This window comes from Lipophrys pholis (assembly GCF_963383615.2).
Source record: "Lipophrys pholis genome assembly, chromosome: 9".
Taxonomy (NCBI): domain Eukaryota; kingdom Metazoa; phylum Chordata; class Actinopteri; order Blenniiformes; family Blenniidae; genus Lipophrys; species Lipophrys pholis.
This window is the reverse complement of record NC_137639.1, coordinates 21863446-21880038: the sequence shown is the minus strand read 5'-3', so window position 1 is coordinate 21880038 and position 16593 is coordinate 21863446. Positions and strand designations below refer to the sequence as shown.

Genomic DNA, 16593 nt, shown 5'->3' with positions numbered 1-16593 from the left:
TGAGAGCGGTTGAAAACTGAAGCCGGCTGCCGCAGAGTCGCGCCCACGGTCACGCCTTGGCCGTGCTACGTGCGCAGCGTGGAATGTGTACTTTTATTCCTGTTCTGTTCTGTTCACTCTGTCCCGTAACAAGCCCTACAGGCACGTCAGTAACCTGACTAAATTCGCAGTAAGATAGCGCTGGGGAAATGCAAAATACCGCCATTTGCCAGAAGTTTGTTCCTCCGTGGAGTCAAAAATGTTATAATGTTGAAAAAAGGCAACCACAGCTTGTATTCAAGGTATGTTGTTCAAATGTCCTTTTATTTCACCCGTGATTGTATTGAAATGTCTTCTCTTACCTATGAAACTCTGTATATTTTGGAGGATTTTGCATGATTTCCGTCAACTCTGCTGCATACAGAGGCCCAATCATCAAATACTCAACCATTCAACTTTGTTCAATATACACAGACAATACAATTTCCCAAAATAACATTTCTTGGATGGGGAAAAAAGAAAATTTCCCTGGCACAAATCTCTTAAAAGATAATACCGACCACACAATATCTGTGCTCTACTGTACATAGCATTGTAAAAGTCCTCATTGCAGTTCAGGGAGATTCCAGCATTTTTTGCAGCAGTATATTGCCCCATTGAGTAAAACAAGCAAGACCCAATGGTTCATTGAGATGCATTCGCACAGCAATTTCATCTACACTCAGGTACACAATTTGATTGGGAAACATCACTGAATGTACAGTTTCTGAATTTCCAGCAAATCAAAGCAGAAAACCAAGTGTCTTCTTTGCCATGAATCAGGATATCAATCCGTTCAGTCCAGTTCTGAGCGACCAGCTCAAACAGCAGCTGTGGCCGTTGTCAGTTTCAAAGCGTCTGACAGGTTGCGTTGTCTGACTCGAGAGTTGCTTATCGTTTCCAAATGAGACTTGGGCACCCATCCGCGCTGTCGATCAGACAGTCTGGTCCCTTCTACCCAATCTGGAAAGAAAATGAGTCACACACTAATTAAGGAAGTCCCTTTTTCTGAGTAACACAAAAGTGTGATTGCATGATAAAACACTCCAAAGCGAAATGATATTTTCTGCAAGAAAACCACAGTAAATCTTACGGTCACTGCTTTGCTGGTGCACGAGAATAACGTCGGCTTTTTCTAAAGACAGCTCATCCGGCTGCTGAGCGACGACAGCTCGGATACACTGCATCTGTTCAAAATCTGTTTGGAAAAGAAACAAAGTGAAACTTAGAAGATGGAGGTCCAGAGACAAGAGAGCTTTAAACGTAATTCAATGTTTTCAATATCCTCTAGCCATAAACTGGGATTTGTCTATTCCCTGCACCACCCAGGCTTGGGAAATTCAGTCCTTTATAATTGCATATTAGTAACTTGAGCACAGTGATGCGTTATTCAACGCACCAGCCGGCTTCCATATGACTAATAGTTAATTAGCCATGCTAACTGAAAACACTCCATTTTAGCATTAGTCATTCATAATAATAAAAAAAAGTTTTCCACAAGGCAACTTAACCTTCCATTTAATTTGTTGGTCATGTTGAATTGTTGTGGAAAGTTTTGTAAAATGTTTTGAGGCATACAATCAGATATACTTTGAGTAGTGCCTGTTTTATTAATTAGATTTTTTTTTTAATTGAATCAAAAATTTACTTTTATTGCACTGTGTAGATGTGCATATTTCCCCCCAAAATATTATACTTAACTATTACCAACTTATAGAAATTACTAGTGACCAATTATAACTAGTGGATATCGTCACCTTTTCTAGCTACCCTCTGAAATGATTATCTTTTAAACCTCTACTACTAAAACAGTATCTGCTACCAGCCAGAGGTGCTGCACATTTTCATTTTTCTCAATTATTAGAAATCCAATTAATTAAATTTTTGCCACTCCTATCAATTTATTATGGCACTGATGGAGGTTTTTACATGAAAAGAAGCAGAGTTTCAGACGTTTGTTTCCACTGACAGTCCTGCAATAACAATTAGAAACGGCACCAACAACAAAACGGGAAGTCACTTTAAGTTGATGATTACACCTGTTATTTTTCATTTTATTACATGACAGCAACAGGAACCATCAAGTTCACAAACCTCTGAACCTGGCCATCAGTGAAAAGTGCAGATACAACAGTGAACTTGATCGACAGGAGTGAGCGAGACTTTAGATTCTTTCTTCTTTTTTTTTTTAACTTATCAAAGTGCATGAGTGCAGCTATTATTCTTAGTTATTCTAGTGTTATTCATCTAACACACGTTTTGATGGTACTGGATGCAGAATCCTTACAAAGGGGATTTCAAACACTCCAGATTGTGGCATTGCAGCTAAAGTGTGTTTGTTAGAAAGTTCCATCACATGATTACAAATGTTGCTGCCCTGCTTGGGAACCTATATTTATGAAATATAACCTATAACAGAAACATCCTGCACTCTGTGGGTCACTCAATGCGTGTACAAAATGTAGGCGAAGGACAGCACTCAGATTCAGCCGAATGTGCAGCATTTGCAGCATCTAGTGGTGGGATTGCAAATGTGTCAAGTCATCTATTGACCAACGACAAGCAACAAGCACATCATAACATTTAAACTACGTTTACCTTGAGCAGCAGAAAAATCGATTTCGGGATGCGGCCTGGAGATGGCTGATATCCATCGTAGCTTATCACTCCTAGGAAAAGGACAAATACTGTTGCAGTGACAGTTTCATGATGTGGAAACTAAAACAACAAGCAAAGTCTCTTACTGTGTGTCAGTCCTCAGCAGCAGGGCTTTCTGCGTCATGTGCAACCGGAACAGGTTCTTCTGCAGGGAGTGAAGTTTGACTCTGCAGTTCTCTGCACGCAGGTCTGACACCGGAGCGTGGTCAATTACTGTGAATCTCGAACCTCTGGAAACAGCAGAACGTGCAAATGAGAAATGAGGCAGAGGAAGGAAAGACTGTGATAAGACTCTTCAGTCGGGGATGAAGACAAAAGGCGGGCGCTATGAGGAAAACAGGATGTAGAGACGGGTAATGAAAGAGATAGTAGCTAAATGCTGATGGATTATTGTGACATTGCAACACAACAGATGGTTAACTCACTCTTTTTGTAGTGAAATTAGCAGGTAGTCATTAAATAGGTGCATGTAAACTTTTCTCTCGGTGTCCTTTAGGGAGAAATCCATCAGTTCGGTGACGGGACCTTCACGCACTAACCTCCGAGACTGACTGATTAAAGGAAGAGTCTGAAAAAGAAACAACCAAAACAGTTTCTTTTTAAAAATATTAGCATATTTATATCTAGAGAGGGGAGTTCATTTATCACCATAGAAATCTAGATCTTAAAATTCAACAGCTGAAGTGTTGAATCTGAGCTCTGGCGGTCCAAAGTCCAACATGTTTGCTGTTCAACACACACCTAAATTTCAACAATATTTAATCATGACGCTCTGCAGGAAGACTGCTAATGATTCATCCAATACAATCTCGTGTGGCGGAGCAGGAAGATGTTGAAAAATTTATGAAATGTGACCCTCCAGAAGCAGGCGCCTCTCCTCTCTACATTTCAATAATTTCTTGTGTTCTTCACTCATTGGATGGACCAGAATGACTTCTCATGTGCATGGCTCAAATGCCAATGGGGTGTGATTTGATGGTGCTACAGCTGCTAGAATTCATACGCAATAGAAAAAGTGTTATGTAGCGGGGATAAGGGCTGCAATTATACTAATCCTTTACCTTACTGTCATCACATTTAGAAAACAGTTTCAAAACAAATTCTGAAATTTTTAACTGAAGTTACTAATTTTCTTAAACATGTTTCATTATTTAAAAAATCATTGGAAGTAAAAAGACATGTTGGGAAAATAAAAATGTCCCCTCTGTGATTCATTTAGAAACCAGCCTGTTTATTTGGATTTCTATGTAACTAGAAGTTTGATATTTAGGTGGCATTAAGCCAAAGGGCCCAGTACAGGGAGAGCCACGTTAACTGCTTTTTAAAAAGCTGGAGGAAATTTACTAACTGGTGCTGCAAAACACTGTCAAAATTTAGAATACATTTCCTCTAAACATTTAATAAAATCTTCATTTATATGAGAAATAATTATTTACGAATATCAACAAATGACAGGCCTCCTGTCCCATACTTCATTTCCAAAAAATGAATGAATTATTGGTTTCAGAGATGATGTTTTTGAGAGCCTCACTGTGATCTTGGCTGCACATCCCTGAATTATGCATTATGTTACGCTAGTTCATTATTACCTCAGACACAAAAACATTATGATGGTCTCGACTTACCCTGCATGCAAAGTCCACTTTAGCACTGAGAGAAACGAGGGACTCAATACTTTTCATTTGAGTGATGCTGTCATTGCTTTCTTGAATCAGCTTAAAGAGAAACAAAAGACACGAGACATTTGTCACTGACCCATTCAATATATCCAGGGTTATTCTATGTTAATATACAGTGAATAGGGTGTTATTGTACCTTCTCCAAAAGTTTTAAAGCTTTGATAGCGTGCATCGCCTCTGGAGTACCAGGAGTTGTCCTTTTCACAATATTCTGGACAGAAAAAGCATGTTTATGTTGCAAACAGGTGAAAAGGATTCAAGATAGGAGTTGTTAGGGTCATTCAGAGAGTCTTCACGCACACACACACACACACACACACCTGGACCAGCAACTTGATTCTTGTGATCCTCTGAAAGGGAAGCACAAGGAAGGAACGCAGAGGAAGTCTCTGACAAACAGTGCTCCTCTCCAATTTCTCTACAATTCGCTTGAATCCTGGATTCTCGTTCCTGAAAGAAAAAGTAAAAGAGGAATATTAAACACAAAATGCAGACAAAAGTGTTCGTTAATGTGAACTGTGAATTTCCAAAAATGATATTGAAAAGCTGTTAGTCAAGCAGCCTCTGGTTAACAAAAAAAAACAACATAAAGTCTTGTAATATTTTAAGATGCTCAGTTTGTTTAGTTTTTTGGGATTCACGTGCTAAGGAATCTATGGTAATGAATCTAGATTGTATAAATCTTCACGAAACAAAAGGAAAAGAAAGGAAACAAGAATGGGAAAAAAAACATTTAACATTTAAAACAGTTAATAGGTAGTCTTATTAAAAATTTGAAAGATAGAAAACAAATCATAATATTAAAAGCAGTTAAGATGGATTAGATAATAAAATAGCTAAAAAATTATCAAAATTGATAGAATATGTATGTTTCACAATTTAAATGAAACTATGAAAAGGCTTTTCCTTTGTATTCATTTTTTTTTTTAGATGCATGTCTAAATTAGTTTCACTCATTAGAAACCGAAGAAACAATGTCTGTTCTCACTGTGACCAAAATAAAAGATATTGCCGTAGAGAAAGGACTTACATGAGTCTCTGATAGGTGTCATCCTGATAGGACTGGTTGGTGAGGTACGGCACATAAACCATTTTGAAGCGCTGACAGTGTCGAGCAATAATGTCACACACTGCAAAGTGCATCATGTCTGATTCCACTCGCTCCTCCAGCTTTGATAGGAAACTGAAAAAGAAAATATTTCATGCAGAGCCATTTTAAATGAGTCACCCCCACAGGTTTGTGATTTGTACTTTCCAATCATATCGTGGCTTGACAAACATGAATTTTAATGGAAAATATGTGGATGTGAAAGCAGACTCATCTCAGATTTCAGAATTGTTGTAAAAGAAATTGCCTAACCTGTGGCTTATGGCTCGAACATCAGCCAACCGGGAGAACAACCAGTTTCTGTCCTGGGTGGTCAACAGTTTCCCCAACTGTTTGGACTTCACAAAGTGTTCAACAACGATGTCCAAACTGCGGCAGTAGGAAGCTTCTGAGGTTACAACTTCAAACCGGATCTTGAAAGTGAAACCATAAGAATTAATATTGAGCAAGTGACAATTGCACAATAAATATCTTAGAATCCTGGAGCTGTTAGAAGCTGGGAATTTTCCAAGAATCACTGTTTCTCAATACGTCAAGGTGCCTCCCATTCAGCCCTCTTTAGGTCATGGGCAAAAAGCAACATTTCCAGAGACACATGTGTTTATGTGAGTGGAGTCTTCTGGCAAGCAACACGTCTGCCAATAAAAAGTGGATTGATGGGTGGGTTATTCTGGGATGTGGCAAGTCCAAATATTCTGGTTAAGTTCAGTGTTAAGAAGAGTGAGGTAATAACAGTGACAAGACGACTCATAAGAGTCACGCAATTTCTCATAAATCACTATTCGATTGTGAAAGCAATCGGTGTAAAGTAAATATATAACAAAACAACTTGTAATGGAATAAAATAGATAAGTCGTGATTCAAAAAAACTATCTTCTATCAAAACGGTACGCACACATTATATTTTACATAGAAATCTTTGGTTGTCTTTGGTATATTTCCAGAATATGACGCATGCACACGACTGGAGTTTTGATTCTGTTGAAGTCAAACAGGATCAGACAAGCTTGACTTGGTGAGAAACGCTGCTAGGAAAGTCAAGAAATGCATCCTGTGTTGACCCCTGTAGGAAAATTGCTTCTTTGAATTTTAAATCGTTAATCGCAACTACGCATATCAACACGAGGATGTCAGGTACGCATGGCGGTAATCTGTGGGCAGTGGGATTCAGACCAGAGAACTTCGGGTTACAAACTCACTTTTGTAATCTCTAGAGCCCCCACTGCCTTCCTACGCAGAATATAGGAATTATGGCAACTTGAAATGTCCATTTGACAAGAAGCTTTAAAAACTACTTATCAGAAGTGTGGATGCCTGAAGCAGGTTGGTTTAAAGCCCCAACATCCCCAGCAAACCACAACAGGATTACAAGTTACTGGATGGACAAACACTGCCACGAGATTTACTTCTCAGTCAACTTCAGTAATATCCAAGATTGAAATTCTGTTTTGGGAATCAAACGGTGAAAAGACATTATGAATATACCTCCTGCAGCCGCCTCTGGTCCTCTGTGAAATCGTCCAGCTCAGTGCTGGTCCTGACAGCCGGCAGGTCTCGCCACAGGGAGGGCGACTGTGTCAGCGAGATGGACAGACGAGGAGACGCCGGCCTGCCTCCACTCCTGGGGGGCTCTGGGAGAGGCAAGCTTTGGACACTGGTGACGGAGCCTGTGTGGGACAAGGAGTGGGGAGGCAGGGGAGGCAGCGGTCTGCAGGCAGGAGCCGTCGAGGGAGCAGGAGACGCTGTGGTGTCCTCGCACACAGAGAGGACATTGGAGCGAGACTGACGCAGGATCTCGGAGTTCTGCGCCTCCTCGCTGTACTGCTGGTAGAGCTGTGCAACATCTGGGTTGAAGAGAGGCAACGGAGACAGGGGAAGATGGAAAACAAAAATGGAGGTTGAAACATACGGGAAGGAAGGGAAAAGGAACAGATACCGACAGGAACCCTGTTAGTTAAGAGAAATGTTTGCCTTTGACATTCCTTTCACACATACTTGTCAGAACGCTACTTCTCAGAAGCAGCAGCTGTTTTTCCCCTCAAGGTTTTGAGATATGAATGCTTGCAGGAACCTGTCTGCGGCGTGCACAAAGGCGCTTATATTTCCCCTTCATGTGCGAACACACACTCCTGTCCCACTTTTCGCAATATCCATGTGAAGGATTCTTCCAGAGAACTGCTCCCATTTTCGATTGTGTACATTAAGTTTCAGAAGGTGTGAGCCAAACGGAAGCCATGCACAGACCTCCTTTCATTTGCTTATGTTGTTTGACTTCTCAGCCAGCTCAAGTTGAGTAACAGATAAACAGTCAGTGAGCTCGTGTTCACACTGAAATGAATCACAGTCTGGATGGGAAGTGCTCCTCCAAGTCATGATTTTCCCGACTGCAATCAGAGTCGATCTGACCCTTAAAAACACATCACTACATTGCTTATGTCTGGTTTTCTGATAATCATGTTACTGAAAGGACGTTCTTCATAAAAATAAGAATAATAAATTTGTGGAAATGAAAGTCCATTTTCAATAACAGTTTATCACAACAGGCTTGACTTACTCTTCAGATGTTTGAACAGGATTTTAATATCTTTTAAGTGACATGAATGAAAGAAAAATCAAATTTAAGCAGATACTCACTGAAAAACCTGGAGTTTCTCTTCTGTCTGTTGATCGTTTCCAAAACATTTCTACAGTGCCAAGAATTAAAAACAATAGTTATTAGTGAGAAATGCATTCAGAATCTAACTATAGTCTAAAAAATACCATTCAGAGTGAATCATGTGCATTCAAGGTCAAATATCTTCAAACAGGGTAATATAAAAATATATAAATAATAATAATAACAAAGAATTCTTTATTGTCATTGAAATTGTGAATCAAAATATATTTCAGTTTACCATAGTTTTGTTCTTTATACTTTTAGCTTACATGTCATGGTAATAAATAAAAAACTAAGGTTAGACATTTGAAGCTGTTTTAACATTCAACTGGTCTTCTTGACACCATATATCTTCAGAAGGTTGACATCTTTGTTGATTATGTCCAATGTCTCATTACAGTCAATATGAGATAGAATCAAATCAGAAAGCATGATTTCATTGTGAGATGGGGGATAGTTATCAGCCTCCAAATGCCTGTAATGACACTTTCCAAGTGACGATGTACAGATTGTTTTACATTCATCAGCAAATAATGAAATGTGACTCTCTCTATTTTAAGATTATGTCTGCTCCCAAACTTGAATCTTTCTAAAAATGAAAAACTAGGAAGAGAAAAAAAAAGCCAGACACCTTCTCGTATCAAATAAAGAATTAGGAGTAGTTATTGAGGAGACTCACCTTATCTCCACTTCGCCCCAGCTTTTGCTCCCTTCATCTTCATCATCTGGAATATAATAAAATCCATTCGTGGAAACGTTATACAACAACATGTCACCTGTACGGTGTACTCTAATGTACTAGAAACTACAGAAAACACTCTAAATGAATAAATAAATAAATAAAAATAAATAAATAAATATTAAGAAGCTATTAAAATAGTGAAATAATTGAATCAGTAACTGCAAATTACAGTAAGATTAGTGTCTTTTAAATCTCCTGCCTCTGTTGTTGCGTCTCAAAACAAAACCAAGTTGAGCCTTTGAGCTCATGTTTCTGGGTTTTCTTTGCTTTCTCCACCCCCTCATTTCCCCACCCACAGGCAAGTCTGACGCGTTTTCCAGCTTAGGGTAATGAAGTACGTTAATCAGTGTGTTGATAGTGTCGCAGAGGTGATGTTTGGCCTAGATTTATCGCTCTGTGACTGAAGTTCAAATGTAAACACAAAAAAAAAAAAAATTTTAAATCCCCTGAGACGAAGCAAATGACTAGATTGTGATCAAAATGAAACCTAAACCCATTTCCTAGGTTAGCAGGGTAGTCTGAGAAATGTCTGTCATTCTGATTAAATGGTTAAAAATAATTAGTTACTTTGAATGATTTGAGATTAGATTTGGAGAGAAAATGTAAAAGAAGAGAGGTGAGCAGCTTTTTGAGATCATTGGAGTAGATTTGATTGGAGTAGACACCGTTTCCACCCTTTACCCTCTTTTTTCTTTTTACCTGTTACAGAGAATATTCTGGTTCTGCGATCCCTTCCAACACCTTCCTCTTCTTCCCCCTGTACAAGCTCTCCATTTCTTCTTTCAGTGGTTTTACGAAATCCCCTTCTTCGCAGTCGAACTTCAGGACCCAGATCCCGAAAACTGCAGGAGCTTGTCACAGTCCCCGTTTTCAATTCTGCGGCCACCTCCTCCTCCTCCTCCTCCTCCTCCTCCTCCTCCTCACCTCTATCCACCTTCGTTTCTCCTGCCTCCTGTTCAGCATCCCTATTTTCGAATGCTTCTCCCTGCGGTTCTTCCTCACTGTCATCTAGTCCGCCTTCCACCTCCTCTCTGGAGGGGCTGAGGAGGTCAGACTCACTTTGGTAATTAAGAATGGGGCAGCTGTTCGGCTTGTACAGCGTTTTGCTCACACTCAAAAACATCTTCACTTCCTCCTCCCTGCTCTCTTCAGTTGCGGTTAACTTGAGCTCATTGGAGCCATCTTCTCCCATTCTCACCTCAACTTCTTCCTCCTCTAACTGAACTGGACCCGGACGCGCAGTCTGTTCGTCCGTGCCGTGCTCTTCCTTCCTCTCCGCGTCTAACGGTGTGTCAGCATGAGTGTGTGCAGATGTTACAACATGCATGGCTGTGTGCTGGTCAGCATGCATGACATCCTGGCTCTGCCCCATACCTCTCAGTCCCTCCACCTCCAACAGCTCGTCCTCCTCCAGCTCGTTCTCCGAGTGCCCTTCATCCGCGGTCACCTTGAAAACAGGCGGCTCCTCTGTCCCTTGTGCAGCCTCGTGTTGTTGTTGTTTGTTGTTGTTCTCGATCTCAGACTGGTTGATCCCTTGATCCTCTCGTGCCTCCGTGTTTGTTTCGTCCTCTATGTGTTCACCCGAGGGCCCCAGAATCTCACGCACCACATTTTTTGCCCATTTAAGATGGGGGGCTTGCGAATGCCGCTTGGGTTCCTCAGACATGCTCCATGCACCGCTTAATCTGATCCGAATGGCTTCCATCTCATCTGGACTCATTGCTCCATTGTTTATCTGATCCAAGAGAGGTTGGATTTGTTCAAAATTCACCTGGGGAAAAACATCTGGATAGGGATTACTTGGGACTGGTGATGTTCCCACTTCTCCCACTTCTTTAGTTTTCTCCCGCCATTCTTTAAGGAGTCTTTCAGTCTGTGAGTCCCTATTGAAGGACTCAAGTGGGGAATCTACTTTGCTCTTCACATCATCTGTGAGCAATTCTTCTTTTGGTGCATGATGCTTACTTTCCATGTCCTCACTGTTTCTGACTGGATGTTTATCTCTACTCAACGTCCGACACACGTCGTCATCAGACTGCTGTTTGACATCATCAATGTGCTGATGATCGTCTTCTGGTGTTGGGTTATTCTTTTCCACTCCTGAGCGAGGAAGAGTTTGACCGATCACACAGAAGATGTACTTTTGCTGCTTTTCTCGCTCCTCATCACCTTCATCAACATTTTGCTCCTTCCCAGTTGTCCATTCTGTCCTCTGCTCATCTCCCTCACACGCCTTGGAGCCAACAGGTGAGTGATCGTCATCAGGATGTCCATCGTCCCAGGATTCGTGACAGTCCTTAAACTCATCTTCGCTTTCTTTCTCGCAGTCTTCATCTCCACCACTGGACACGGTCACGAAGCCGTCCTCTCCCGACAGCATTCTCCCTCTGTCTTGCTTCCACCCTGTGTCACTTCCTCCTTCACTCTCGGAGCGAGCCCAGTAGTCGCTCCCCCCCTCTTCCTCTCTGTCACTCTCCTCTGTGTTATCTGTCACGTTCTCCCCCTCTGCATCCTTCTGCCAGCTTCCCTTCATCCTTCCATCACTGTCAGACAGATGTTCCTTCGCTCGCTTATCTCTCTCTCTCTGGATTTCACCCTCCTCCTCCTGGTCGACACTTACTTCTTGTGTTTCCCTCACTATGTCACCTCTGTATTTGTCTAGCCCCGTCTGCCTTTCTTTGCAATGACTTTGCTCCAAGTGTACGTCATCTGGTTCCTCTTTTACTCTTTCCATCTCTGTCTGTGACACACTCCTCTCTTTTTCTCTCCCCCTATCTTTTCTTTCTCTGTTCCTTTCTTTGTCTACATCCTCTTCCTTACTATTCTTGCTCCTCTGTGGGTCTAACCACATCCTTCTCTGTTCTTGGTCATTGGATGCCATCTCTACTCTGTCTCTGTGTTGTTTTTCTCTTTTCATTTGCTCTCTCTCACCTCTTTCAGCACCTTTCTCCAGATCCCTCCGTCTTTCACCTTTCATCTTCCTCAAGTCCATCTCATAACGGTCCCTGTCTCTGTGGTACCTCATGTCATTGTCCACATCGCTGCTCCACTCGCCGCTACTTTGGGCTCGTGGTGACACCCTGGAGGAGGACGACTCCTTTGGGGGCCGGCTGCTTTTGCCCATATCAGCCTGTCTGTGGTTGACATCCCTTTCTTTTCTTTCTCTATATATATCATCCTCTCTTCTGTCATTCCGCAATACTCTGTCATCCCTGAAGTCTCTCTCCCTCCACCCATCACCCTGCCTGTCTGCCGGTCTTGCTGCTTTCCTATTGTCCCCTCTGTGTCCGTCTTTCTCTCCCTTCCTCCTGGAAAGATCCTCTTCTCTGTCCCTGTTTCTCTGTCTGTCCTGCTCTCTGCGTATCTGCCTATCCTGATCTACCTCCCTCGCAGCGTTTCCCTTGATGTCCCCCTCACTTTTACTTTGTTCATACATCGACTCCTCCCTCTCCCTGTCCCTCACTCTTTCCCTCCTCAGCTCTCTCTCATCACTGTCTCCCTCACTCCTGGTGTCCCTCTTTCCCTCGCTCCTGTGAGTCTTCTCTCTCTCTCTTCTGTCTTTGTGTATCTCTCCGTCTCTTCTCCTGCGTGGTGAAGGTATTCTGGCCTCCCTATCACTCATGTCAGGCCTGAGTTTTTCTCTTTTTCTATCTGTTTCTCTTTTTTCTGCATTCCATGAATCTACCATTTCTCGTCTCCTTTCATGAAATACATCATACTCCCGATATCTTCCTGTCTGATGTAATTGTTCGTCTCCTACTTGTCTCCTTCCTATGCTTTTTTCTCCTTCTTTAGGCCTACTTCTGATCTCACCTCTTTTCCTCTCTCTCTGCCATGTCCTCTCACGTTCCCATTTATCTGTCTCAGCTCTTTGGGGCCTTTCTCGCTCCCTCCTGTCTCTTCTGTCTGTAGTTGATATGATTCTTCCGTCATGATCTGCATCACTTTTTCTCATTCTTGGAAAAGTGTCACCTTTCCTTTTCCCCCTTTCTGCATGTCGTTCACTCTCTTCTAAACTTGACAGTGCCCCCCCCTTTCTGCTCTGATCATCTTGCCTCCTCTCCCTCTCTCTCCACTCTCTTTCCTCCTCTCTGAGCCTGGGTGCAGGAGCTCTGTCTCTTTCGTAGTATCGTTCCATGAATTCCATTTCTCTGTGTCTTGGTTTGTCTCTCATTTTCACAGGGTTACTCTCCCTCCTCCAGTTTTCTTCTTGTTCTCCATCTCTCTGTCGCTCCAAATGGGTTGTCAGCACTGGCCTGGGACTTGGATCCCGGTAGAGCTTTCCTCCTGGCTGAAGCTTGTGGTCAGGCATGTTTGTGTGATAAACAGTGTCAAAGAGGTTGCAGCTGGGTCATTTGGTCCCCATAGTACCATAGTTTGGAAACCTGGAAGATAGCAACATGTTGTAAGTTAGATAATGATTCCAGCAATTATCGTGAACAAATTATCAGCATGCAGGTTATATAAGCAGGACACTCTAGGAACCTTAAATACTTGATTAGAACTGAAACAAGAAGGCATAATTTGCTTCTCTTACTGTTTTTTTTTCTCTCAAACGTGATGCATTATGCAACAATTTAAGTGTGTTTATATCAAATTTCTTCTTTCAAATGCTCTTAATTTAAGAGCTAAACATTGCAAAACACTAATTTTTACAGGAAAAAGGGAAGAAGCAGGCCAGAGAAAAGGTGGCACCCTCTCAGAATTCTCAAAGAATGCAACACAGACCTGCAAAGCTCAGCATACCAAAAAGGTGCCTTTCAGAAAGCAAGGGCCTGTGACACATAGGCACGGCATGTAGCATGTAAACTCTAAAGTGGACAAGACCTAATCTGTGTTCAAAGCAAAAGTGGCCATCTTAAAATCATGAAGAAGAAAAAAACACCAAACTGACTCACCTGATTGTAGTGTCTCTGGCAGATCTGTTGTCTCCCCTCTCAGATCAAAAACATGGGCTTGCACAACAGAGAAAATCTAATTCCTTGAGTTCACATTGTCTAAGTGACATAACCGTCCTTCCTTTTTTCCCCCAAAAAACCCTCAACTGCTTTTTTTCCAGTGTCTCAAGACTTGTGAAAAGTTAATGTTTATGCACAAGCTCTTGCTTTTCTCTCTTGCTGCCTCTCCCTCCTCAAATTCCCAAACAAGTCTCAACAGATTGACACTTATCTTTCCCCTCCTCTTTCACTCACTGTTGTCCTCTCGGTCGCTGGAGCTGCTGCTGGATAACAGGGAAATCTCTCATAAATCAAGCAAAAGTCTGGCCGTGTATGTCCACTGCTTCAGTCCCTCACACTGCGGACATGAACAACTCCCTGGCTATGAAAAAAAGAAGAAAAAAAAAAAAAGGACACAACACACTCCTCTCTCCTGCCTCATTCCTGTGTCACGAAATCCAGGAAGTGCACCTCCTTGGTGAGCCTTTCTTTGAACAGTGATTGGCTGATATGGAGCAACCGGGTGTGTCTGCACAACACACACACAGCCAGGTAAGAAGTGTGATAATGCAAGGAGAGCCCGGGGGGGAGGGGAGAAACACTCAGAACAGGCACTCTGGAGGAAAGCGCTCACAGGCCTATAAAAACTTCCTTGCATTCCCCTGTGAGAAGCAGGGAGAGAAAGGAAATACTTATGATTACAAAAACACAATGAAGTAATCACAGAAGAGGAAACCAGCGGAGGAGTATTACAAGTGTTATCTGTAAATGATTTGTTTTACAGGAACTTTGATGACTGAGCAATGAGGACAGCTGTGTCATGACTCAATCTCCTTATCGCTCAGTTGAGTACGTCGGGAACTTAAATGCTCACTGTTTACCTGATGAAGACCACTCAGGATTTATTTACTAACCTTTGACACGTCTGATACTTAGATCGCATCGAATTTCTCCGCAACCCACTACAGTTGTTATGTTGGGTTTCTAAATATACTTGGTGGAAGAGAGCCTCCGACTTCACAGGAGGCTGCAAGAGTTTGTCTGCTCTGAGGTTGTCAAAATTTCATTGGCACGTATATAAGAAAATCATATTCAGACAATCTGTAAAATCTAAAGCAGACCTGAGAAACTGCCCCTAGCATTTATTTCGATAGCTCTGGGTCTTTATTTAAATGTTGATCGGAGTACAGCCGCATGGTTTTGTATTGGTTCGTTTTCACACCTCACAGCAACAACGTCCTCTGTATGAGAAGCGGACTTTGGCTCGAGAGTTCACAGGTTCGAATCCCACAGCTAACGTAGTTCCTGAGCAAGACCCTTGACCCCCATCAGCTTCCTGGTGTGCCGTAAAGTGGCCACACCTTCGCATTTAGAAACAGGATTGTTCAATGTGGAGAAAAAAAGGCATTTCCCCAAATAGATCAATAAAATTGGACTTCAGTTTTATTGATATCCTGCCTTCAACCACTGGCAGCTAGAATTTCCTCGAGCCCTTGTGAACCTAAGCTGGATAAAGCTGAATAAATGATGCTTTTGAATAAAAAAATTGTTCTGCCATCTATAGAGACACTCCAAATACAGTAGGTAACCACGGGTAATGTGGTACTTCACTGGGGTGGTTTTCTTCCTTTCTGCATATACTATATGTATCAGTGTGGAAATTACTGAGTTCAATACCTTTTGCTTGTTAAAGAGATTACTTCTTCATATTCGGAAACATTTCAGCTTCACTTTATTCCTAGGTTACATGAAGATATGGATACTTGTTCCCAGGTCTGCATGGTAAGAGTGCAGCTATACAACTGGAGACATGCTTTATTTGTATTTTTGTATTTTCAAGTTTCAGAAACAACTACTTGAACTCTCAATTATTCATCTTTCTCATCTTGAGTGGAGATTCCAATTAAGGCTGTTTAAGACATGAAATAAAATATTTAAATAGAAGTTTAGGACTCAGTGTGAATATAAGTATAACAATGGAACAAATACAACTATTTTCTTCCGGTGGTATTCATCATGAATCCCTGACTGTTTAACATTGAGCAAACAAGATTAAATTAACATCAATAATTGTATTGTTTTGAGTGTAGCAAGTAAACAGATGAGGCCTTGTTTCATTGTTCAGACAAATCACTCTGATCAAAAGCTCTGCAGGTTTGAGTATCTTGCATTCAGGGTCATGCTGATAAGATAGACAAATGATACAGGGAACAGTTTACTAAAGAAGATTTGTGCCTACCTTAAGGTGACTAACTTGAAATACTAATTCAATCAAAGCAGTGCACTGGATACAAAGGTCCTCTATTTATTTAGGGCCTAGTATTATTTCTATCAAAACAGTTAATTATTTTAACAAATAATGTGATAAAAGATTGAATGGCATTTAGATGAAGTTGGAAATTCTTTAAACGTTTCTTTTTTGTCGGTTTTTGCTCGTTTATTAGTGTTGTATCTGTCTTCTATTCTGTTTTCTTGACTTTAGAGGCACAGACACGGGAGTCAATCGCAGCTGACTTTAGGTAAAGGCGAGGTGAACCCTGAATGGCTCCCTAGCCCATCAAAGGGGACACACAGAAGTTCAGAGAATTTATAATTATAATCCCCATCTGTCCACAGCGAGTGGATTTATGTCTGTTTGCTTGTTGCTCTATCATTTTCTCTCATTCCATCCCTAAACTCCAACCCGAACAGCAGAGACCTCTGACCACGGTTCTGCAGGTTTCTTCCTGTTGAAATGCAGTTTTTGCTTTCCGCCATTATTTATACTTGCGCATGTGGAATTACATCTTGAGATG

The 16593-nt window shown here is 41.6% G+C and overlaps 1 protein-coding gene across 2 annotated transcripts; it reads right to left on the bottom strand.

Moving 5' to 3' along the window:
• Nucleotides 1–272: 272 nt before the first annotated feature.
• On the bottom strand, nt 273–14284 carry arhgef5 (Rho guanine nucleotide exchange factor (GEF) 5). Of its 2 annotated transcripts, none has more exons than XM_080471375.1 (15): nt 13760–14284; nt 9561–13246; nt 8799–8844; nt 8098–8147; nt 6949–7307; nt 5716–5876; nt 5386–5538; nt 4676–4805; nt 4492–4566; nt 4302–4391; nt 3102–3244; nt 2763–2906; nt 2617–2687; nt 1112–1216; nt 273–981 (listed from the first exon to the last, which is right to left on the bottom strand). In XM_080471375.1, the coding sequence occupies exons 2-15, from the start codon at nt 13171–13173 to the stop codon at nt 839–841; spliced, it is 5283 nt and encodes a 1760-aa protein (XP_080327501.1). In that variant the 5' UTR covers nt 13174–13246; nt 13760–14284; the 3' UTR covers nt 273–838. The 2 variants fall into 2 exon arrangements, with proteins under 2 accessions (XP_080327501.1, XP_080327502.1); XM_080471376.1 differs by having other exon boundaries at nt 10236–13246.
• Between the last annotated feature and the right edge of the window lie 2309 nt (nt 14285–16593).

Excerpts from the sequence above, each read along its gene's own strand:
- arhgef5 (XM_080471375.1), bottom strand. The coding sequence starts at position 13,173 with ATGCCTGACCACAAGCTTCAGCCAGGAGGAAAGCTCTACCGGGATCCA. Across the intron at positions 8,148-8,798 it reads TGGGGCGAAGTGGAGATAAG|AAATGTTTTGGAAACGATCA; the intron begins GTGAGTCTCCTC and ends TTGGCACTGTAG. Across the intron at positions 4,806-5,385 it reads GACACCTATCAGAGACTCAT|GAACGAGAATCCAGGATTCA; the intron begins GTAAGTCCTTTC and ends TTTTTCTTTCAG.